Genomic DNA, 24,486 nt, shown 5'->3' on the forward strand with positions numbered 1-24,486 from the left:
CGGTTGTCTTTCAGGCCGTGCCAGCTGGGATTGGCTGCTGGCTGGAAGACGCAGGCCTGGCCCCGGTTAGCACTCTTATTATCATCACCACACACTGTAATTCACATGCCAATCACAGTCCTTAGCAGCGCAGGGCCGAGGGGAGAGGGGTTGGTTAGAAGGGGCCACCGACTGGGGTGATGGGCCGTCTGGGGTGGAGATTGTACGCTGAATACTTCCAGCAGGCCCTAATCGGACCTTTCATTCCCACATCTCAGCAGAATTAGCCTGGATAGGGCTATGATTGGTTCTACAGGGCTGGCCTGAGCTGTAGTGACCTCTGAGGAAGGTTATACTGTCAGAGTTTGGCCGGTCTGGCCTGGCTCGAGTTAGACAGGATAGATTGAACAAAGAATGAGAACAGAGGAAATACTGTTAATCCAGCAAGAATTCTACCTTTTTTAAGCCAAAAGTCACAAAGATGAATATGCCTGTTTAGGCTGGAGAACAGTGGGTCTTACTGTACATGAATAGTTTATGTATGCAGTGTGATTCAAAAAGGAAGAGGATGTTTGTGTAATGTTTTTATTATTCCAGTGTTTTGTTTGTTTTTTCTCCAAAGAAACTCTGCGACCTCCTCCAGGTCATGCTCTTCATATTCTTACTGAACTGCTCACCTTTACAGCGTGCGTTTGAAGTTGCGTAATCACACATAGGTAGAGATTATCTGTCATTAAAATTAGGCTGCGTTCACACTAGCGGCATAAGAGCCAGAGGTGGAAAGCAGACAGATGTGACACGCTACGTATCAAAGTTGAGCTGGCTTCATTTTCTTTATTTCCTGAAATGCATCAACCTATCATATGCATTTGTTTTCACCAGTTTCGAAACGGATGAGTCACCAACAACGTCAATGGGTGCTTGAGCAAGACTTCAACAGTGACTCTCTGACGGTGAAGTCGGCCGCAATTTCGAAATGCAGCACTCGACCATACTGCGCCAATGCCATTTCAATAGGTGCACTAGTGGAAACAAATAACAGGCCTGAACCAAATCTTATCTTCCTGAATATTATGGTATTCAGCATTTGTTTCAAATAACCGAGGGAACTGTTTATCCAACTTTGTTTTCATTTTGGAGGTTGGGGTTTGTAGGACCATTGTATTGTAGTGTGTTGTACTGAAACATGTTTTTATTATTTTGACAACCCCATCTTAGTCAGTGGGCGAGGCTAAATAACAGAAAGACTTTAATTCAGTCCAGGTTGACAGCACCGCAACCTACATCCTCCAGAAAGATCGCACAGTTGAATTACCACCTCCAAACTGAACATTAGAACAATCGTGAAGGGAGATTCAGTGCAGGACTGTTGTGTTTGTTGTGTTCTACGGCACAGAGGACCAAAATCTATCAGACTATGGGCACATCGTCAGTACTTGTCAGGATTATTTTGGTCTTTTCATGGGCTTTGCTCATTTCATTCTACTTTGTGGTGCTACAATGACCCATAGTGTTACTGTGCTATATTTGTTTTGTGCTTTAAATAAGCTACAAACACAACATGGGCTACATTCACATGGATACCAGTATTATTATGCTACTAATCTGGCCTAGCCAGAATAAAGAGGCCTCATGTAATCAGCTCAATCAGAACCGAGTGGCCTGATCTGACCCACTCAAAGGAATCTTTCTGCTGGATTGGGAGGGTTGATGTAAACCCCTGTTAATCGGTTCAGTAGGAAAATATTAATACCTTCATATCATCGTTTCTCTCTGGTTGGATTTAAATCCATTTTTTTTTCTGTAGATGTTTACCCACATGTGGTATAGCATCAAGTGCAGGTGTTTGAAAATATGAACTAAGCTGGAGTCCATGTGAATGAATTCAGTGTTGCCGGTGAAGTTGGGGATAAACTTCTTCTGGTATACACTGATCAGCCACAACGTTAAAACCACTGACAGGAGAAGTAAATAACATTGACCATCTTGTGACAATACAATGTTCTGCTGGGAAACTTTTGGATCTGGCATTCATTGGCCGACATGTACCACCCACCTAGACCAGACCAGACACTCCCACCCCATAGCAATGACACTTGTTGATGGCAGCCAGGCACACACACAAAAAAACAAAAAAAAAACCATGAAGGTGCTGACCTGGCCTCCAAATTCACTAGATCCCAAACTGATCAAGTATCTGTGGGATGATCCACAGAGGCCCCTCCCCTCATAGGACCCAAAAGCTTCCAATAACAACATTCTGTTGCCAGACACCACAGGACACCCTCAGAAAGTCCATGTCCATTCTCTGATGAACAACTGTTTTGGAGGCACAAGGGAGACGTACACAATATTAGGCAGGTGGTCATAATGAAGAAAGAACCACATGACAAAAAGTTAAATTCTGGTGAATATTTTTGAGCACATAAACACATGCTTATCTTATTAGATTGTTTTATTTTGTGTTAACAGTTAAGTCGGATTCTCTTATCAGAATCATCCTGTGGATAAATTGTCTAATTACAGTAATTACAACCAATGACCTATCTCATTTTAAGCCAACATGGCACATTGGTTTGAATCCCAAGTTTGAAACTGCCAAGGCACATTAACTTATCAACAAGTGAGACGTAAACCTGTTGGAGACTAAGCTAGGCCCCTTGTAATTCCACTGAGTGCCTTCACCAGTGATACTGTGTGACACAACACCTGCGGGCATGAAAAGTCACGTACAAGGTTTTGACACCGATGTGTGGAAGCTGGAGAGACTAATTAATCCTGTTGCTGCAGCACTGAAGCCAAAACTCACTAGAAAATCCCTTCAGTCATATCCAGAATGTCCTCACATTTATAGAAAACCTTTTTTTTTTTTTTTCTTTTCTGACTTTATTCCCACCCCAGGAGACTTTCTGCGGGCCTGTAGAGAAACTATAATTTAAGCTCTGCCAAAAGGGGGAACTCAAAAGACAACATGCTATTTCAATCAAAAGCCCAGTTCTTGCCCCATCATCCCTCCTGCCAAAGCACAGTGTACTGTAACTCACACACACTCTCACTCTCACTCTCTCACACACACACACACACACACACACACACACACACACACACACACACACACACACACATAAAGAGCCCGCCTGCCAACGTGTGGTTTGCATTCACGATGCCTTAATGCCTTGTGGTTAGGGCTCTATCAGGGCCATGAGAAATGATTTATTAGTGGCTCCCGCCTGTATTTATAGATAATGAGCCTCAGTCAGTGTTAATAAAGAGATCCATTCTCAGCCTGGAAACACAGCACCTCTTTAAGGGATTACTGTCACTGCTAAACAATAGCTCTTCCTCCAAAGATAGCCGTGTCGTGTGTGTGTTGTGTGTGTACACTTTTGTGCTTTATGTTGTGTGAGGGGGTAGAAACAGCGACAGGCTGGGGCAGGACAAACAATCCCTCCATCCTTCTTCACGCGGGCTCATTCATTATAAACACGCATTCGTCTTCACACAGAATTCCTTTCCCATTATTGTTGCAGTCGGAGCTTTTCAATCATGTCTCCAGGCTCGCCACTGATCCGTTTTTTTATAGAAGCCGATTTGCTGCGGCTCAGACGTTGGAGAAGAGCGAGGCAGCCCCAGTAAGTGCTCCCCTTGTAGGCCTGCTTTTGCACTTTCATCTGTCTATGTGTCAGTCACATGTAAGAAGCTGTGTCTGGGTGTGTGTGGTGATGATGAGGATGAAAGGGAGACGTGGAGACACACGAGAGCTCTGGCGGTGAAATGTGTTTGTGTGACATCATTCTGTCTCCCTCTGGTTCCAATCAGCCCATCCTCCACCGTTAATGACACCTGATAGATTAATGACTGATAAAGAGTGTGTGTGTGTGTCTGTGTGTGTGTGTGTGTGTGTTTGGTAGGGGCCCACAGAAAGCCCGCAATCAGACAGCTCTCAAATTAGCGCTCCATAACTACATCCTGACCAGGGCTTAGACTTCTGAAACGCAGGAAAGTCCTTCCAGACAATCAGACACACACACACACACATGGGCTATCAGTTTCATCCACAGTGTATCACATCACATTTGTCTTCTTTCTAGCATGGTGAACTTTGACATGATGAGAAACTGGGGTGGTGCCAGGGAGGTCATCAGCTGTGGCAGCTTACTCTTATATCCCACACACACACACACAGACCAACACACACACACATAAACCCACAAACATATCATCACTACACTCGTACACAATGATGCCTTTAGTTATCATGGGTCATATGAAACCATCCCTCCTGCAGAAGCAGATGCATTCATGATGTTTAAAACTTTAACCCGTAATAACACCAATAGTCACCATCAAATGATAAGTCTTAAGATAAGTGTTTGGCAAAGAGGCAAAACGTAAAAACCTGTAAAATGAAAAGAAGATTTTGAACAACATTTGTATGGAGACTAGGTTACAAACACTGGCAATGTGTGTGTGGTCAATAAATTAGTCATTAAGGCTTTATGGTTTGGTGATTGGCAAAGGGCCTATCCATGAGTTTATTATTCAGTTATTATTCAATTTATTTATATAGCCTCAATAACGGTACACATTATCTCAAGACACTTTACAACATCCGGTCTGAAACCCCCAGAGCAAGCCTGAAGGCGACGGTGGCCAGGAAAAACTCCCTTTTAACAGGAAGAAACCTTGAGCAGAACCCAACTCATATGGAGGGATCAATCTGCCTAAGGCCGGCCGGAGTTTACTGGCTATTTACTGCTATTATTGGAGTTTACTGGCTATTTACTGCTATTATTGGAGTTTACTGGCTATTTACTGCTATTATCGGAGTTTGCCGGCTGGGTGCTTACTCAGCACTTCTGACCGACTCATTGACACTAAGCATACTGACACCTGGGAGCTTCACAGTCCGTCCACCGTTTACTTTCAACCACAAATTGGTCTGTTGAAATGGTCGGTGGTGGCTGGCACACGAGGGAAACCAGTGTCACTCCTCCCTCTACATTTTCCCTGTCATCTTAGGATATAAAGCAACGGCCTTGCAGCGGCCTCTTTCCTAACCTCCGCAGACTACTAAAACCTTATTAGGGGCATTTTAGAGTCCAGCGGGGACTATAGCCTTGTGGCATTCAGCCACAAGAGTTTAAGTCTGTCATTCCTCTGGTGTAACCACAGCGTGATGTGAGGACGGTTTGTCTCCGAGTTCAGTAAAGGCGCTGGAATAAAAAGCCTCGAAACGACCTCTGTGTCATAATTGAAGAAAAAATACAGAGCGGTTTGTTTGCCCTTCGATGGAAAGGTGCTCTAGGTGTGTGTGTGTGTGTATGTGCATGTGTCTTTCTTTCTGCTTCTCCTGTGAACCTGACCAAAGGTGACGTCACAGAATCTGGAAATGATTCGGCCAGGCCATGATGCTATTGGCTACCATTCAGCGAAGGGTGTGTATGTGTGTGTGTGTGTGTGTGTGTGTGTGTGTGCTCTACCAATGAAAAGTCAACATGGCTGAGGTGCTCTGGAGCAGCCTCATGATGAGGTAATTTCCCCAGAGTTTAAGCCCCGGGAACATAACAGACAATCGTTCGTTTCCATCCCTCCATTCTTCTGTCTGATTCTTCCACTTTCCTCTTCTTACCTGTGCCAGTTGTTTACCTTTAGTTGCACGTCTGACCCACATTTTCCTTATCCCTTATCCCATCATCTCGTCATTGTTTTTTCTCTTAGGTGCAGGCAGACAAGATGGATAAATGGGTACAAAACAGCCATTCATCATGCGTATTACCAGCTTCTTGTACATTTCTAGCCATAACTTAAAGAGTACGTGGAAGTTTATCTACCACTAAATTGAAACTGGTTGCACTACACAAATTTCCCACAAAATTGTTATAAATGCTGCCTTCAAATAGAGACATTGAGCTCCTAGCTGCTAGTTACTAAGGCTAACAGTTGGCAAGCTAACAAGTGACTAACTTAATGTAGGAAATGAAGACGTAATGAAAGAAGGAGGCAACTGATAATATCGACATTTCCATCAGACATTTTGTAAAAAAGTGAAGAAAACACCTTAATTTATTAGAAAAATATTAATCTAACATTCACTTCCATCATTTCTGAAAACATCAGTAAACACATCACACCTCGTGAACTCTGACCTCTCTGAAAATCTCCAGTTAAGAGTCTGTGAATACCACAAGAGGGGGCTGTCGATATGGAGTTAACTTGCGAACATGTCAAACGCAACATCATTTGATGGTAGCTTGTGCCTAGTGTAACTGTTATATGGCGAAGCTAACAGAAAAAGCTATCATTAGCTTGCATTAGCTTTTAGGAATAAAGAGGTAGCCTGGTAGACTTGGTTCTTATCAGAACATGAGACAGGTCACATCCCATATGGATTTAGAATAGACAAAAAATACATCTGAATGCAACTGGATAGTCCTACAACCAATCAAGTCCCTTTTTTTTGTCAACAAAACTGACACCAAGGTGCTCAGATGATGTGGAGACTCTTCAGCCCATCGTCACATAAAGCCCACCCAAATAATTTGATTGGCCTGGCAGATCTTTGCCGAAGCATAATCGGCTCCCAACGGTGTAACTCCAGATTCCAGAAAACAACTTTCCTCATGCATGCATATATAAATGAAAACAAATCATAGTCTAAAATGTAATTATGCTAATGCTAGGCTAATGCTACGGGTTGCGACTATAGACCTTATGGTTGTTATTTTATATTTAGCTAGGACACTCCTTAAAAGGTTTAAGCTAACTCTAGCTAGCTAGTAACTAGCTAGGTCTGATTAATGCTGCCTCACACTGGACCTCGTGGAGCTTGTGGTTAGGACGTGGGAAGTCCTGTAGACAAAGCTGTAACTGCTGATGTCTAGAAACCACAGAGGTTAGCAACAGTTAGTTAGAAATTTGTGGTTGTCTAAATTTAGACAAATGCGAAGGCACAATGGCTGTGTGGAAATGAACAGTTCACTCAGATGTTTTCCATAATAGGGAAGAAAACTCAGTTACAGTACAATAAAAATTCCAAACATGTAATGACCTTACTGAAAAGTTCCACTTACAGTATGAGATTGAGAGTATCACAAGAGAATGCTGTTCATATAGGATTAGAGCTACAGACTTTTTGATGGCCACGGTAAATACAACCCCATTTTTAATTCAGCATAAGAATCTAAAAAGTTCACTTATGAATAGCTGGTGCAACCTGATCCTGATCTTTACTGTGATGTTACCCCCCAAAAAAACTAACCCAGCAGACCTCCTTCACCATGAAATCATTACATTTCCCTGAGGTGAGCCAAGCTGAGCGGATGAAGAGCGCAAGACAGGCCGTGCTACGAGAGAGCGAAGGTAGCTTTAGAAGCTGATACTCGCAGGAAAGAATCATTTGTCACCCTTGTCTCGAAGCCATGTGCGATTGCCAGAAGTGTGTGTGTGGCGGGGCAAGGATCACGAGAGTGTGATGCACGCTGATTTTGAGAGGAGGGGGAGGATCTGAAAGGGCCTTTGAAGCATCATCACAGGTCTGCCCAAGAGATCTACTCCTCCGTTCCTCCGTGTCCCTCTGCTCTCGCTCTCTGTTTGACCACTAAATGTTCTCTCACTTGAGGCACATGGTGATTATGGTGGATCCACTTGAAGACATGTCAGTGACGTTATGAAGCACTGAGCAGTGTCTAAATTTTTGGTTCAACGCAACGCTGTGGCCAGCTGTTACCATAGCAGTTTGGAGCTCTCTCTCTCTTTCCCTTTGTGTGTGTGTGTGTGTGTGTGTGTGTGTGCGCGCTATATGTAGGATTTGGGAGCAGCGAAAAGGGACAAAGTCATTTGTCACTTGCGGTTTCACATGTCTGGTATTGAAATTGATGACAAATCTACGAGGTGTGGGCCTGTACGTGTGTTCATATTTGTTGGCCGGGGAGCGGGTGATGTCATGCACAAGAGCTCCTCTTTTCTCACACTTTATGAAGCCAGCTATGCCCCTGCAGACTTTTCACAGTTTGCTGACGCTGCAGGCAACGAGTGCGTGCATGTGCGCACACACGTGCACGAGTGTGTCGCCTGTGTATTTTTATTGCTTTTATTGGACTTTCGCTGCAGACCACAGGAAAACATTGGCATTCAGACGCCGTCATACAGGCCTGCCATTTACCATTACGACGCACCCTGCCTCCGTGTGCCTGCGCGCAGCAAACATGGGTGTCCGTTCGTGTGTGTTTTCGCTCTTTCCAGTCTGAGAGGCACAGAAATCCTAGCAAGCGTGTTAGAAAGTTTGAGATGTAAACTGGATGGACGGCGGGTTTAATCTGCCGTTAATCAGCTCCTCGGAAAACTCACTCAAGCATCAGAAGCTGCAGATTGCTCTGCCTCTCCCAGTAACTCTCTCTCTGTATTGTTCCCAGTCATCACTTCACTCTCTCCCTGAATCACTCTATTTCACCCCCCACCTGCTTCCAAGCGTCTCCCCCCCAATCATCCCTTGTTTCCTCCTGGAACAAGAGTACAGCCGCTCCCTCCCTCGCTCTCTCCTCTGCTTTTTTTCCTGTCTCTCTCTCTGTTGTGTGTGATGCTGAGAAGCCCTCAGGATTAAATCTAAGTCTTTTGTTTATCATCTCAGCTATTACTGCTAATGCTGGCTCGCCCTCTCTCTTGCAGCGTGTGTCCACGCACTCATGTGTGGGCAAGCTTTCAGATCAAACACAGCGTAAGACGAGCCCATAAACAAGCCTTCAGGACCACTTAGGATTTTCAGGCTGAGTCGGTGTTGAGGGGGCACGGGGAGGGGGGGCTAGGTACAGAAATCAGCTGCTCTGTTTATGTACCTTTCAGTGGTGATTACCGGTCCAATCTGTCTGTTTAACAGAGGAAATATCATAGCCCTGCAGAGTGCGTGCGTGCTTAAATGTGTGTGTTTGTGCGAGTGGGAGATGCATATGGTACAGTTGCAGTGCAGAGGGCTGGAGAGATGCCACCGAGCTGCGTGGAATTACAGCGCTGGTGCAGCACTTAAGTGTTTATTTACTCATACGTACAAGTCTAACTGGAGGAGAGTGAAAGCAGAGGAAGCACAAGACCACCACAGGCCAGAGACAGAGAGAGGACTGAGGGTATGTGTCAGACGCACTGTAGAGACTTGGCACTGGCCTCGGTTTCCACATGGTGCAGTGAACGCTGTGCACTGTGTGTCAGTGTGAGTGGGCAGACACACTGGCTGGTAGTAGCCTGCGTCCTGGAGGGTATATATTTACAGAGTCTGTGTACTGAGGGGAATATTCATGGAGATGAATAAGCTACATTATACACTCCAGATATAATTTTCATTACATTACAGTGCAGCATGTGCAGGGTTGAGTCGTTTTATGTTATGTACTGGTATTAAAGTACATCCGGTTATGTCTTGTGGGGTTTGCTTCAGTATAATGAATGGATGCTGATGTTTCCTGGTGGATGTTAGTTCCCACCTGCCGCCACTAGATGGTGCCAACACTGCACAAACTCTCAAGAGAAGAAACTGGAAGCTGTAAAAGATTTCAGTGGTCAGAAACCGGTACTAGCAGCCGTCTAAATTAGGACAGGCGTCTGCTGTCTGTTTATAGTACATAACCTGAGTTTCAGTTTAGATTTTCGAGCTTCTCCTTTGGTCGTCATCTTAATCCCCGCCGGCCACCGGAAGCGCTAGATAAAAGCCGAGGTTGCAAAGTGCGTCACAGAGCTTGAGCTGCGGAGAATAAGCCGAGCCTGCAGTCCGGCGCCGACTCTCTACCATTTTCTGCCTGCACAACAAACCCGGAGCAGACGTTCCCTCTCCAGCATGGTGAAGATCGCTTTTAACTCCGCTCTGGCGCAGAAGGCGCTGGGCAAAGAGGTGCCAGCTGCGGTGAAGGTGAGTTAACGGACTCGAGATGCGCGGTTTTGGTGTCCATCCGGTTTCAGCCTGGTAGCAGGCCTGCACCGGCCGCAAGCGGTCAAACCGACACCCCGGAGCTCTCGGATGTGGAGATTTCTATTCGTTACAGATTATTCTGCGCGTTGCAAATTGATATGTATATGTATGCAGTGATTTTTTGCAAAACGCGTGGATTCATGCTGCACCTCATGCAGGACGCGGCGGGACCGCCCATCTTCTGCACAGCTGTTCTGCAGAGGACATAAACTGAGTGGGATTACAAGGATTGCAGCATCAACAGCTTAATATACGTTGATATTCATAGACAGTGCATGATTAAATATTATTATTAATATTATTATAAGTGCTGACTTTATTGTGTGCGTCTATGTGTTCAGGATCCTGAGCTGGCCTCTGCTCCAGCGGGCTCCGAGGGCTCCACAGGTCGCTGTCTGCTCACGCTGCTCGGCATCGCCTTCATCCTCAGTGGGCTCATCGTGGGGGGAGCATGTCTCTATCGGTATTTCACCCCGAAGGTGCGTGTTTGTGCATACAAGTAATCAAATTGGTATTACATATCATTTCAGAATACTATACCTTTCAGACAATATCAGAATACACAGAGGTCATAGGATACACACATAGATCAGCAAGTCAATTAAACACTGGTTTTGTGGTTGTCATGGTGTCAGTGGGTGGCATATTTTAGGCAGCAAAGGGAACATTTTGTCCTCAAAGTTTTTGTGGGGTGTTCCCTGGTCTGCAGTGGTACACATATCAAAGGTGGTCCAAAGAATGAAAAGCAGCGAACCAGGGTCAGGGTCGCAGCCTAAACATTGTTGCAGACCGAGCACAGCCCCACGGCAACGGCAAGGGCTGCTCCCTGCATCCTGGTGTCATGTGTTCCCCTGATAAGTGATGCACATGCACCCGGCCGGCCGTATGATGCAAAAGAAAACGTGATGCATCGTTGGTCCAGTTCCGATGCTCACATGCCTGCGCTTTTGGCTTTTGGCCGCGGCCAAGGCTCATCGATGCATCTGCAGGCTGAAGGCCGGCCCGTGTGGTCTGATCCGGCAGACGAAACACTGTAGCCGACATTTGCTCTTATAGAAAGGTGTCATATCACCTTTTGTATGGGGCTGCATAGCCACAGACCAGTCATGCTAAGGCCTGAAGCCGCCTAAAGCACAGGCATGTGAGCGTCAGAACTGGACCACGGCCCTGTGGTTGGTGGTTTTAATGTAAAGGCTAATTGAAATTTTAACACCGCGGTACTTGAAAGTAGGTCAAAAAAACTGGGTGCTCTGGTGGTTAAGTTACGCTGCAATAATCAGTGGCCTTTGATACGTGACATCATCTGCGTCTATAGAGTAGTAAACACAGAGACGGATTTACAATCAGTCTGCACCTGACAGCACTTTCATTAAACAGACTATCTTCACCACCAAATATAAAACATATAATAGAAATGTTGAGATGATAAGACAGTTGATTTACAACCAGCAGCAATCATAATATATTCAACTGCAATTTCTAGTCAAATAATAGTTTCAGGTTTGTATCCTTCCAGATAAACCATTTCCTTCCGCGTTTTCCTCCGACACATTTTTCATGACTCAAGTGAAACGAGATAAAATGCCGCCCTTTAATTACTTTAACAAGTAGGAGAGGAGGGGGAGTGCTATTTGAGTTTGGGTAGAATTATGAAGGCTGTTTGCGCCTGCTGATGGCACACTCTCGACTTGGCTGGGAACAATAGTGCTGACTCTTCAGAGAAAGTGCAGACTTCACCTTTTTTTTTTTTTGCATTTTGCTGTGTTGTCAGCGGGACGGTCTCGCGTTCGCCGCACTGTGGGACCCGCTGGGAATGAAGCGAAACCCAAAATGCCTTTTTGAACTGGTGATACAGTGCATAAAACTGCTTCGTTCATCTGAGTTTCAACTTTGAAGAGGAGATTTCATCAGAGGAAGCTGCTGCTTTGAGCAACAGTTAGAGTGAGGACAGTTGTTTACCTTAAAGTGTCTTGTCTCCATTCAACATAGCTTCTTTTATATAATGTCAGTAACAATCAAAATTGACTTTGAAAACTTTACTGAATTCCCACAGCAAGCACTAAGGTGACGTTTTCTTGGAAAAGCTTTATTTTAACAGGAAAAAAATCTTTAGCGGGGCCCAGCTCAGACAGAGAGGACATCTGCTCGAGGCCGGAGAGAGTCTTGGGACGGAAGATAGAGAGAGACAAAGAATTAATGACATGCCATAAAACAATACATACAATGCATACTTTAAAAGATCCACAGAGTACACATTGCTAAGAATTTACATCAAAACACAAAGCAACAAAATTGTATTTGTATTTTGGAAGACGGTTCTCTGCCCTCTGGTTTTTAATACAACGTTAGGATCAATTAATTTTTCCTTTTATAGAGTAATTCTTGCATTTATGTGTCATGACTGAAAATCTGTCCTGTATCCAAGTCCTGAACATGCGCTTTGGCTCCCCCTGGCAGACTCAGGCTCCACAGCTGCTGCAGAGTTTCTTAAACGGGTTGAACATCAGAGCAGATGCAGCTGCAGCATTTCGGTGCCTCTCAACTTACACAAATGGGCACCTGCGTTTTTTTTTTTTTTGCCCACGCATACAGAGAAACCCCTGGCTGTATCTCTCGAAGCACACGTGTGCTGAGAGACACGTGTCTTTTCTTGATTTTGCTCATGTGTGTGACCAAATGTTGCAGTATGACTCCTCTTGCAGTTGAAAGCAGATGTGAAAAAAGTGGCAAACCACCATGCAATTGTCATAACTAGCTCCAAGATATTTTTATTTTTTTTTGTCAACTGACCCAACGTCTTGAAAAGTCGCTCATTTGCTCTCTCTTGTGTGATCCCTCACCAGAGGCTGTACCACGGCGCCATGCAGTTCAGCGACGTGTCCGCCGGAGGAGAGAGCCAGCCCTACTACCTGCCTCGGGTGGAGGAGGAGGTGGAGATCTCCGACAACATGGCCGTCATCAGCGTCCCCCCTCCCCGCTTCAGACCCGGAGACCCCGCTTACATCCTCCATGACTTCAGCAGGGTGAGCACGGAGAGCTGTGGATCGCCACGTTCAGACTTGTGTCATGGCTGCTCCTGGTTAACGTGGTTTCAACCGTTTCCCATTGATCTGTCTGTGAGTAGAAGCTAACGGCGTATCTGGACCTGACTCTGAGGACCTGCTTTGTGATTCCTCTGAACACCTCGGTGGTGCTGCCCCCTCAGGACCTCGTTGACCTCTTCTCACAGCTGATGGTGAGTAGCGTCCAGTTAAGTGTCACCAGAGTGCTAAAAGGATCTCATGAGACCCGGCGTGACAGACGGAAAACTACACAGAGCACTCTCGCTTGAGCTCAGGCATGTTACCTGGGGAAATTCAGAGATTTATAATAATCCCAGAGACTCTCTGATCTTTAATCCTGTGCAAATCTGTCATGCCTCTCATTTAAGTAAATAATTCCAGCACCTGGAAATGTTTTCCTTTTCCTGTTTTTACATGTGTGGCATGAAAAGTTATGTTTTCCTCACAGTCTTAAAATAAACAAGACTAAAGCTGTGCTCCAAAGCCACTGGTCCATTTCACACTAACAGGAAACGATACAATGATGGGTTTGAATCAACCTGCAGTGAAGCTGCCGTCATTTAAGATGTCACAAAGAGACACCAGAATGGTTTCCATTGTTTGTGGTTTTCAGTTGTCAGTGGGTCTCCTTTCTCTTTCCTTCATTGCATTGTAGATAATGTGTGCATCGTCAGCACACTCATAAATAGCCAGCGAGTGTTTGTACCGCACACGTCTTTCAGTCTGACTCGCTTCACTAGCAGCTCTGTGCGGCTCACTTGCGCACAGAGCTGCTTTGAATTAAATGGAAATTTGGTTATAAACAGATGACTGTAAACATGGCCACATGCCACAGGTTAGTTCAACGTTAAGGTACTTCTTCCAAGAATTATTTACGAGTGAAAATTAGTTTTTTAATGTATGTAGACAGTTGCACGTAAGCACTGAGGGTTTAGTTAGTTTACAAAACTATTAATTTCTCCTTTTTTATGAAGTTATATACTGTGGTATGTGGTTCAGTATTTCGTGTTGTTGGTGGGAGGTGGTGCAATGAGCAAATTTCATTATCAGCATTATCAGGCGCAAAAGTGTTTTCAAATGCAGAAGTCTGGTAATGATTCATTACCAAACTTCACAAACTCCGTCCCACATTTCCACGCTCAACTGATGTCGTGTCTCCTGAACTGCTTCTCTCTAGAGGGAGAGACTCGGTGTAGTGTAAAAGAAGATGGCTGTGCAATATCCTTCCCTTTTTCTGTTTCCTCCAGTCCGGCTCGTACCGCAGCTACCTGGTGCACGAGGACCTGGTGGTGACGGAGCGCATTGATGACGTCAAGCCTCTGGGCTTCTATATCCGCCGCCTGTGTGATGGGAAGGACACCTACAGAATGCAACGTCGTGCCAGCCTGCCAGGTTTGCATGTGCCAAACGCATAAAAGTTCGTTTAAAGTAGTGGTAGTGTTTGTTTTTTTAAAATAGGCTCTCCAACAGTTTCGGAGTGCAGCTCACTTTTTACCTGCAAATGGTCTGACTTTGGCTTATGATCAGAAACTTGTAAACACAGCCAGACATCAGGACCTACGTCTGTGAGGGTTCTCAGTCACCCATGTCATGGTATATCTAAAGACAAAGCTAAAATAAAGGCAACAGGACCTAACGCAGGACCTAGCAGGACAGCTAAGCCTCTTCCTGCCATCTCTTGTCCAGCTTCTCGCTGGGCTCTTTTCGTTTGTTTCTTTGTTCTGACGTCTTTTGCCTCTGCCATGATTTCTGTACTCAGAGCTCACTTCTTCTCATAGATAGCTGAAGACACAATGTCCGTAAAGCACTATAAACACCTCTCAAACACCTCAAGTTACACACTGCTAGTAGAGGCATGTGCCATTATCCCTATCACAAGTCAGTGTACCACAAAAAATTATTTTGATTGTTATTACAAGGTGAAATAGTTATGTATTGCTGCTCTAAGTTTCATGCATGTCTTAACCGTAGGTCCTCACTGGTGTATGTCACCTTCTAAATAATAATAATAATAATAATAATAATAGTAATAATAGTACTTTTTTAACAAAACTGTTCTCGTGTCTCTTCACTCTTATCAGCTGAAATAATAACTCTACAAATCGGAGAGCGGAAGCTAGTTAGCGTAGCTTGCTAATGTTAGCACAGAGATCAACCGACCATTGAGGAACTTGACGCGCTACAGCTTCAGAAAAAGTGTATAAATAGACAAAACACAAGAAAATGAAGAGAAGCTTCTCATAAATTTGACGACACGTGCGCTGCAAATACAACGGCAAACACGTAAACGCGCTGAAAGTAGCGCAAACAACCGATATGTTTCCAGGGGCCTCCAAAATCTAATGAACACGACTGGGACACACTTGTTGTTCAAAGCTTTATGACTTTTGGTGAAGTTTGCTATTTTCTCGCTTATTAATGTTGGAATTGAGCTGAAATGTAAGTTTTCCATTTTATTTTTTACTGTTATCATTATCAGCCTGTTCCTATTTTATCATCCTGCTCACGTTTCCTGGAAAGAGGAAACAGATTCCTTCCTGTCATCACCGGGAAACATTTCGGATTGTGGTTTGAGCTGCTTTGGTTGTGTCGCGAGTATTTGCAGAGCATGAATTGGCGTGTGTTTTATGACGTTTCAAGTTTCAAGCTTTCTCCGATTCCGTGGCATTTTAGTAAAAAACTGTACAGCCGGCTACGCCACTTTATCAGTCTATCTATCCGAATGCCCGGACTGTTAAGACTCTCACGGCATGGGATAGTCACCCTGTGATATGATTCATACTTCAACTTCCGGAGTTATCAAGTGACGTTCAGACTGTTAAATCACAGGTGTGAGATTAGCTAACGACCAAGAAATAGGAACACAAGTCGAAGAAAACTTCCGTCGTTATAAGTCGTATCCGTGTACTTTTAAATCTGATTTATTCTTATGATATTTTAGGTATTGCTGTTTTAAGTAAATAAAATGTATAATTATTATTTATTATTAGCAAGTTCCAATTTAAATGTGCCCTGTGATAGACTGGCAGCCTGTCCAAGGTGTGCCCCGCCTCTCGCACAATGACAGCTGAGATAGGCAACCCACCAGAGGACAAGCGGTTACAGAATATGGATGAATGAATGAATAATTTAAATGTCACTGTATTGCACATTTAAACGGGACTGCTGTTTCTGTGTCTTCGCCAGGTGGAGGCGTCCAGAAGCGCTCCGTGGATGAATGTTTCACCATCCACCACTTTGAGAACAAGTTTGTGACTGAGACCCGGATCTGCAAGGCCTAATGGAGAGAGAGAGTGATAGAGAGTCTGAGAAAGAGAGAGAGAGAGAGAGTCGGTGGGAGTGGGCGAAGGAGGGAGCAACTTTCAGCAGAAAGTTTCTTTTGTATAAAACTCCAGTTTTTGCCTCCCCCCCCTGCTTTGAATCTAGTGTTGAGTGAATTTGAGTTGCAGCGTTAAAGTCTAACCCCACCCTCCTCCTCCCCCTCATTCGCTGTATTCCCCCTGAACCCGTATTGCTCTCTTGCTCAAGTATTCACTAGCTAGGCTCGTGCTGATAACCCGCTAACTTAAGATCTACTAAGTTTCATTTTGTTTTGTCAGTTACCGTTATGTTGCTGTAGCTTCCTGCAGTCTGATCTTATTGATGTTGCTGTGTTACGACACCCAGTCATCTCTAGGCGAGAGTTGTTAGTCATTCTACTAAATATTCTAGTGGTGCTGAGAAGTCATTCATATCGGACTCGTCTTGTGTCAGCCTGAAGTCACCACTCTTTTACAGGGTTTGTAGAGCCGCTTCAACGAGATATACTATATGTTATAGTGTGATATAGCACAAGTCAGCATGGAAATGTCTGCTACAGGTACAGTGCACATGTAACATGCTTGTCATTGACTCTTACGGACGCTAACAGAGGTGTGCAAGCCATCTCAGACACCACTTTTGTAGATATCTCCCCCAGAGTGGCCTGCCACTCCCCGGGGGAATCTGTTGTCCTGCTGTGTGATGAATTTGTGTAACTGGTGGTAAACAGTCCAGCACCCTATATGACCAGTTTATGTGTTTTGTGTGGAAACCTCGTTCGTGACTCGGAACTTGAAGGATGAGCTAAAGGAGAGAAATAAGCTAAAGGGAATTTTCACCAAATTTGACTTGAAAGCGCTTGATTGTCAGGAGTTTATGAGTTTTAGTCTGGCAACATGAGTTTAGCTTTAGACAGCTGGGATAATGTTACTATAAGTTTAGAAGGAAATTATGTATCTTGATTTGTCACCTTAATTTGTTGGCTCGAAACAGCTGTCCTTGATTTTTAAGTCCCTTCAAATAAAAGTTTAAAATTTGTACAAAAAAGATCGGCCTTATGCCAAATAAAAAAAAAAAACATTTTCATTTTCAGTGGTTTCCCACTTGATGCCTGTACAGAAAGACAATCAACAGGAAGTATGCTTGTAAAAAAAAAAAAGAAAAAAATGGGTTTCTGTCTCAGCTTTTTAACCGAATACTTGCAGATTAGAAAAAAAAACATTGTTGTGTGCAACTACTGAACTGAACTTCACTTTGTCGTTGAATAAAGTTGCGTTTCTTTACCTACCGAACGCTTTGGCCGCTTGGTTGTTCTTGCAGCGAACACAAAGGTAACACTGACTGCTTTTAACCCCCCCTGCAAGCCATTAGCTTATTGTGAAAATGGAAATAGTGGAAGAGTGAGGCGGGTTTAGGGGTTTTCCTGTGTTCTATATTTCCTGGTAATTGCCCGGCGCGTATGACCGTTTCATTCTTTAAAGCAGACACGGCTCACTCTTCAGCGGGAGAATGCAAATTTAGAAAAACAAATTACATGTTTTATTGAATAATAAATAGAAGACAAAAACTATACATTTTATACTTTCCCAGGTTTGTCTGTATTTTGTAGTCGGACTTCGTTTCAGAGTTTAGTGGTTGAGAGTTAAAAGTTTGGTCTAATCATCCTCTAAGTCCGCTCCTCCGCTCATGCAGGACAGGCGCCTGTTAAAAGTCATGCTCTCTGGTATCTCTGGCTTGCTCAGTCGCCTCCAGAATTCATTAGTTGTGAAATAGTACATGAGAGGGTCCAGGCTGCAGTTCAGGCTGGCTAGGCAGAGTGTGACCGGGTGACACTGCAGAATAAGTTTCCTGAAATTGCAGTTTTTCAGGACATTGGCTTTAACCATAAAGTCCAGGGGCATAGTGACATGGTAAGGTACAAAACACAATAAAAAGACAATAGCACAGCTTAGCACCATCCTCAGTGCCCTCCGCTTCTCCCCTCTGTCAGGAATCGCCCCCACTGTCGGCTCCCGGAGGCTCGCGGCTGTCATGCACGCGCTGATCATCACCAAGACGAGAGGGGTGATGAAGCCGAACAGCTCTGCTAAGATGAGGAGGGCCCAGGCTGCCGGGGCGCTCAAAGCCGTCATGGGCAGCTCTGAGAAACAGTTTTGTTGAGGTTCAGAGGGGTTCCTCAGCAGAGGGAACGGCAGGCAACAGAGACAGACCAAAAGCCAGCCGACCCCACATATGAACAAGTCTCCTTTGCGCTTAGGTGAGCTGTAATTCAGCGGACGCACGATGAGTTCACAGCGGCGCACACTGACGCACACCAGGAAGTAGATGGAGGCATACATGTTGACATACTTCAGGTAGAAGCAGATCATGCAGAGAAAATGACCGAAAGGCCAGGTCTCGTTCAGGTAGTAGTAGATCCGCAGGGGCAGAGAGAGAACCTGAAAGAAAGAAAGAGTCAAGGCTGTTAGGATGGTTGTAGGAGATGAACCACGTACAAATAGTAGCAACAACAGCAACACAACACAATTGTTTTTTTTTTTGTTATTTTAAGTTATTTGGTCATAAAAATATTAAATGAATCAGCAACATTAGTTTCGGTTAAATCTGTCTTGATCCAATCTTGTGGTAGATGGTCACCGTGAAGCCTCATTTTGGCTTCAGCTAAATTCATTTTTGTATTTCTGCTTCTACTTGTGATCTGAATTGCGGGTGAACTGTCATCTGCAACACTGACGACAATGAAGTGGCATTTGTTTGGCTAAAAACTCCCTTTTCACTTCCCAGTTGATAGTAAGTGGCAATAGTTCATAACATACCAGAATACCTTTAATCAGGGAACGATGGAAAATATATTAGAGAATATTTTAGATGCATTCATGAAGTACTTAATTTATTGTGTGTATATATATATATATATATATATATATATATATGTCTATATCTATCTATATATATCTATATCTATGTATGTGTATATATATATGAAACCAGCTTATATACCCGTTAAATTCAGGTTCTTGACAGACGAATTCGCACAGTTTAAGCTGATTAAGCGGCAGCTAAATCTTTATCGTGCAACACACCAGGATTCCCTGATGTGGTGGTATTCAGTAGCCACTAGCGGTGTGTTTTAAAACCAACCGTGATTGTTATCGCTTGCTGATAATGTACTAAAGAGGTGAGCAACCTACGGCAACTGGGAGCAAGGTGGATGGGGAAACAAGAGTGCTGGATATAACTCAGGTTCTATGAATTCACCATCTCTGGCGGTCAGGCCAAGAAAAGTTTCAGATTCTCCACAGTTCACTGAAAATCTGTGTCCAAATCATGGATTAGAGTGTAACACAGAGATCAATATCTGTGAAGACACATACAGATGATTCACGCATTGACAGTGTTTGCATAATTGCATAACAGTAACACTAGGTATTTCTCCTTCAACTTCATCAGGACGCACCGAACCGGCATAAACGGAGGTCGACTGTGCCACGTCACCTGTGACTGGACTGAAAAGTTGAAAAGACTTCTGCTAACAGCCGATCAGCACGTCAAAAATGCTTTCCTGTCTCAGCTTTTTTAACCCCTTTCAAATGACAAGTACAGACTACTGCCACCTTCTTATTTCCTCTCAAGCAGGTCTGCTGATAGATTCTCAGTGGGTTAGTGGGCTTTAAGTGTTAAATGCTAAATATAAAACCATATAGATAAAAGATTTTTTTTTACCTGCAGCAGGTCGGCCACAGCCAGGTTCATCATGAACACCACAGCCTTCTTGGTTTCCCTGATATAGATCCTGAACACCCAGATAGCCAGCACATTACACAGCAGGCCAGGTGCTAAGATCACACTGTACACCACTGCGTACATACGGTGTTGGTACTGCTTTATTTGGTCCTCATGGTCACAGCTATCGTTCATCTTAAGCCAAGGGACGTCCGTGTCAGCTGTTAGGACCAACAGTTTCACGCACACAGAAAGCTTGTATTAGGAACGCTGCTGGCAGCCTGGTGACGGGTGGGTTTGAGGATCCATGCTGTCTGTTACGGCGAGAGGGAGCACATGCTGTGGCCTGCTCATCTGCAGACAGAGGAATATTGTCTCCTGGTGAAGTTTAAGTTTGCGTCCAGCTCTTGTAAACTGTCAGTGTTTCGGGGCTGCTGTCAGTCCTGAGGATGTAGTATTCTGCTGGAAGAGAGAAACGCGGTTCAGTTCAAAGACACTCAGTCGGACAAATGGGTCAAGAAAGACGAACGAAAGATGTCTGTTTGACTGCTAGCTGCGCTGTCACCTCCTAGCGAGAAGTCCTCTCTCTGCCTGGACTTCCTCCCATGGTCTAAAGGCATGTCGGTCAAACGAAGAGGAAACTCTAAACTGCTCATGTGACAGATATGTGGTTGTCTGCTGGAGCCTTAATGATGCTGCTGAGATAAACTAGCCAGACTTATCTGCCTCTGTCTCGCTGCAAGCATGATAGAATTACATTCGTGTACCTGTTTTGCATGTTGCACAGAGAGCCACCGGGTTCTGAGAAATAACAACCAAATCAATCAAACAGATATCGCATTGTGCAGTCGGCTCGGTCGCACACACACACACACACACTCACACTCACACATGCAAACACACACACACACACACCTGCGAGCCATGCCCTCGGGTTGTTATACGAGTCGCTTGAACAGTACTTGGTGTAATAAATGTGCACGATCGAAACCTTTTGCAGCGGCCTTTACAGTAAATATGCAAAACCCACTGCTTCACTCTCCCACGTAACGTACACCTTCGCCAGCTTCAGGGGAGCCTGTAATAAGGCAGCGTGAAATGCCTCGGCGCCAAGAATCACTGAAACTGAAGCGGTTAACAAGTCAGACTGCCACAAACCTGCCTTCAGTACCCTTAGAGATGAGAACTTGCTCATCTGGTGTGTTTCTTTCTAACTAAGTTTACCACATTTTCTTTTCTGAAACATGCGGACGAACAAAATGACGGTAGATCACAGCAACATTGGAATGACATCTGACACTGATTTCTAGATGGAAACAAACACTCATCGAGCTGGTGGGTGTAACACCCACCAGTGTACACATTAGTAGGTGGGTTTTTATCAACAGTGTGAGCTGTGGATCATTTTTCATCCAGTCTGGGTCTGTTTCACTGTCAGATTTTCCCGGGACCGAACAGATCCCAGCTAATAATGGAACATAGTTTCACGGATGAGACTTTTAGACGGATGATTTCATTGATTTCGTAGTTTAAACTGGAAAGTCAGGCTTACTGCTCATGACCTGCTGCTTCTTGAGGGCATTTTGGAAATCCTTCCATGCCATTTTATCCTCAGTAGTGGAGATTATACATCAGCCAACATCACCTTTATTACTGTAGCACTTAACTATTAGTGTGAGAACAGCTGTAAAGACAACCATTCACCTCCTGAGGATGTATTCATTCATAATGTACTCAATATGTGACTTCTTTTAGTACTGGGGAAGAAGGACCTCACATCTTGGTGACAGTGATAATTACTTATGCCTTTAGCCTTAATGTTTGCCTACATACCGCCTCAGCTCTCATGGCGGAACTAACAGTCAGATCATTTACTTAACAAATGTCTTGCAGTGTAAGAAATACTTAATCACAGTTCAATTTCTGACGTTTTAGCAGCAAAGTGGGTCAAACTAAAAGTAGGTTTAAACTTACGCGCATATGAGTAAGTTTAATACTACTTTAGCTTCTATAAACTCTAAGTTAAGAAGTCTGTCAACCCCAGGGTTTCCATACAAGGGTTTGCCTCCTCCAAAATGTCACGAGATAAATTTGAGGGGGCTTGAGATGATTAACGGTGTAGAACACCAGAAACGGGAAACCACCAGCTTGACAAGTGGCCCCAGACTAGACACGGTTATTTAAAGGGATTAGGAGCCACAAAAGCCACAGTCTTTTAGCAACACGCCGTTTAGCAATTCTGAAAGCAAAAGTAAGAGCTTCAGAAGAAGTTATGTCAAACAAAATGGAAAGGCTCAAGTAAAGTACTGTGTATCAGGGTTGTACTGAACGGTTTCCCATCACAGATGCGGCGAGTCGGTGGAATTTTGGACGTAAAGAGGGGATTTTGTCGAGCCTGGGCTCCTCCTCATATCTCTGATCTGCCCTTTATCCTCCACAGCACTCACAAGCATCTCCCAGAGGACTCTCAGTCCCCGGGTTTCCTTTTAGCCTCGCTGACCTCTGACCTATGTCTTGATGTTTTAATGTGATTCTCCCCATTGCTCTCACTTTTGCACTTGTTATGTACCTCCTTTAGTAGACGCCATTATGATCCCAGAGGACTCCTTGGTGACGACCAATCAGTCACTCTCATTTCCTCCTTGTGGCTTGATGACAGCTGTACTGTGTATGTACTGGTGTATTATATGTACAGCAATGACCTATCAAAACCAGCCTGTGGCAGAAACACGTCTATATGTACTTGGAGCTAGTTAAGATTTGGAAGTAATAAGTATCTCTTCATGGCTTCGCCCCTTGGCTGTATCACTGATCTTTTAACATCGTACTTGTCCGTATACATATCTTGAGATCCTCAGGCGGTGGTCTACTGTTTGTTCTCGAAAACTAAAGGGGACAGGGCAGTCACAGTCAGGGCCCCACAGCTGTGGAATGATCTGCGTGAGGAAATCAGGTCAGCTGACTCTGTGATCTCCTTTAAATCTCACCTTTCCTGCATTTATTTGAGTTTTTTTTAAAAAAAGGTTTCAATTCTGTTTTATGGTTTGAGGTGGTTTTATTATCTGGTCGTTTTAAATCTACACATTATCACGTTTTGACTAAGCACTTTGTTGATTTCAAGAAAGATAGCTGAGTAGTTCATGCTAGGGTTAGGGTTACGGTTACGGTTAGGGTTGTGTAAAAATTAATCAGCAGCACTCTTACCTTAGGAACCGGTGGTTTTAGTCCTCCGATCTCACCAGTGGAAACTCATCATTTTGTCTGCCGTGATGAATCTCTCTGTGGGCCGGCGGCACGCTACAGCTTTTCCATTCAGACGTGACACCTGGCCTCATGTTTGAGCAACCAAAACGCTGGCTGTGAGCGCCGGGGGTCCCGCCACCATGTGTGAGCTGTTCCAACGCACAAAACATGTCGTGAGCCCCGTAAAGTCCATGTAGACGTAAAGAAACACACAGACACCCTGACACTCGCTTACACACACACACACACACACACACACACACACACACACACAGCCTCAACATAACAGACATTCCTCACACTGGAGAAACATACGAGATCTCCCCCTGAGAGGCATGACTCCACACTGAAGGCATCCAGCTGTTACAGAATCACACACAAAGGCTTACTCTTATTAACGTTGATGGTTCCTTCTTACCTCTGTCTTCAAAGCGGACACTGCCTCGGCATCAAAAAGCAGAAGGATGAAGCATCAGCCAACACACTTCTTTCTCCCTCTTCTGCCCCCTCCAACAGTCCACTTCGTCTGTCCCGCCTCTCTTGCTCTCTTTTGCCTCACTAGTACTGGTTCCCTCTGACACTTTTTTCCCCTCTGCTGTTATTTCCTGTTTTGATATCGCAACGTTTTTTTCTCTCTCCCCCCTCAAATATATCTGTTGCCTGTCTCTCTCTCTCACTGTCTCTCTGCTGTTCTGAGGATTTTAATGCACACGGGGCTTCCTGTGAATGTAGGGGTGTGGTTTACAAGAATTTTTGACACCATGACTTCTGCTATTTTACTAACGGCCACTTTCTTTCCGCGTGTATGATGGGTGGCCACTACACGTGTCCTTTCGATGACATAAGAATTAATTCGATATGAGAATCCATACTAGTAGTAACCAAACTCGATTGGCTTCAGATACGTCACTCGCACGTACGTGAAATTTTCAGGACCTGCAAATAAAAGCAGAAATTTGTACGGTTAAGTTTAGCGGCAGAAAGATACACTTTGGCGGATGAAGCTGACACTAGGAAGTTTTCTTTAGGTGGGCTGTGTTTATTGGGTGAGGGGGCGGCGGGTGCAGTTGCGCAGTTGGGTTTCGCACATGCACGACGGGGTGGAAAGGAGGTGGGGGCTGAATTTCAGTGTCAAAGCCAACCTCAGAGTCTGGCAGTTACAGGTTTTCAGAACTGCTGCAACTGCTGCCAACTGTCTTCACCGCTTTGCATCGGGAGAGGAAG

At 44.5% G+C, this 24,486-nt stretch overlaps 2 protein-coding genes across 4 annotated transcripts; one reads left to right on the forward strand and one right to left on the reverse strand.

Moving 5' to 3' along the window:
• The first annotated feature begins 9,133 nt into the window (after positions 1-9,133).
• Positions 9,134-17,588, forward strand: LOC311492012 (integral membrane protein 2A-like). Its single transcript, XM_084550132.1, has 6 exons — positions 9,134-9,874; positions 10,276-10,413; positions 12,778-12,957; positions 13,059-13,169; positions 14,244-14,388; positions 16,183-17,588. Exons 1-6 carry the CDS (start codon positions 9,803-9,805, stop codon positions 16,275-16,277), a joined length of 741 nt encoding a protein of 246 aa, XP_084406258.1. The 5' UTR covers positions 9,134-9,802; the 3' UTR covers positions 16,278-17,588.
• Positions 17,589-17,886: 298 nt separating this feature from the next.
• Positions 17,887-24,360, reverse strand: gpr174 (G protein-coupled receptor 174). 3 transcript variants are annotated; one of them, XM_084550197.1, is made up of 4 exons: positions 23,681-24,360; positions 23,224-23,411; positions 20,020-20,478; positions 17,887-18,734 (listed from the first exon to the last, which is right to left on the reverse strand). In XM_084550197.1, the coding sequence occupies exons 3-4, from the start codon at positions 20,212-20,214 to the stop codon at positions 17,952-17,954; spliced, it is 978 nt and encodes a 325-aa protein (XP_084406323.1). In that variant the 5' UTR covers positions 20,215-20,478; positions 23,224-23,411; positions 23,681-24,360; the 3' UTR covers positions 17,887-17,951. The 3 variants fall into 3 exon arrangements, with proteins under 3 accessions (XP_084406323.1, XP_084406322.1, XP_084406324.1); XM_084550196.1 differs by having other exon boundaries at positions 20,020-20,481; XM_084550198.1 differs by lacking the exon at positions 23,681-24,360 and having other exon boundaries at positions 20,020-20,481; positions 23,224-23,530.
• Between the last annotated feature and the right edge of the window lie 126 nt (positions 24,361-24,486).

The sequence above is a fragment of the Chelon labrosus genome, assembly GCF_963514085.1.
Source record: "Chelon labrosus genome assembly, chromosome: 8".
Classification (NCBI taxonomy): Eukaryota; Metazoa; Chordata; class Actinopteri; order Mugiliformes; family Mugilidae; genus Chelon; species Chelon labrosus.

Excerpts from the sequence above, each read along its gene's own strand:
- LOC311492012 (XM_084550132.1), top strand. The coding sequence starts at position 9,803 with ATGGTGAAGATCGCTTTTAACTCCGCTCTGGCGCAGAAGGCGCTGGGC. Across the intron at positions 13,170-14,243 it reads ACCTCTTCTCACAGCTGATG|TCCGGCTCGTACCGCAGCTA; the intron begins GTGAGTAGCGTC and ends TGTTTCCTCCAG. Across the intron at positions 14,389-16,182 it reads ACGTCGTGCCAGCCTGCCAG|GTGGAGGCGTCCAGAAGCGC; the intron begins GTTTGCATGTGC and ends TGTCTTCGCCAG.
- gpr174 (XM_084550197.1), bottom strand. The coding sequence starts at position 20,214 with ATGAACGATAGCTGTGACCATGAGGACCAAATAAAGCAGTACCAACAC. Across the intron at positions 18,735-20,019 it reads CTGTGGCCGACCTGCTGCAG|GTTCTCTCTCTGCCCCTGCG; the intron begins GTAAAAAAAAAT and ends TCTTTCTTTCAG.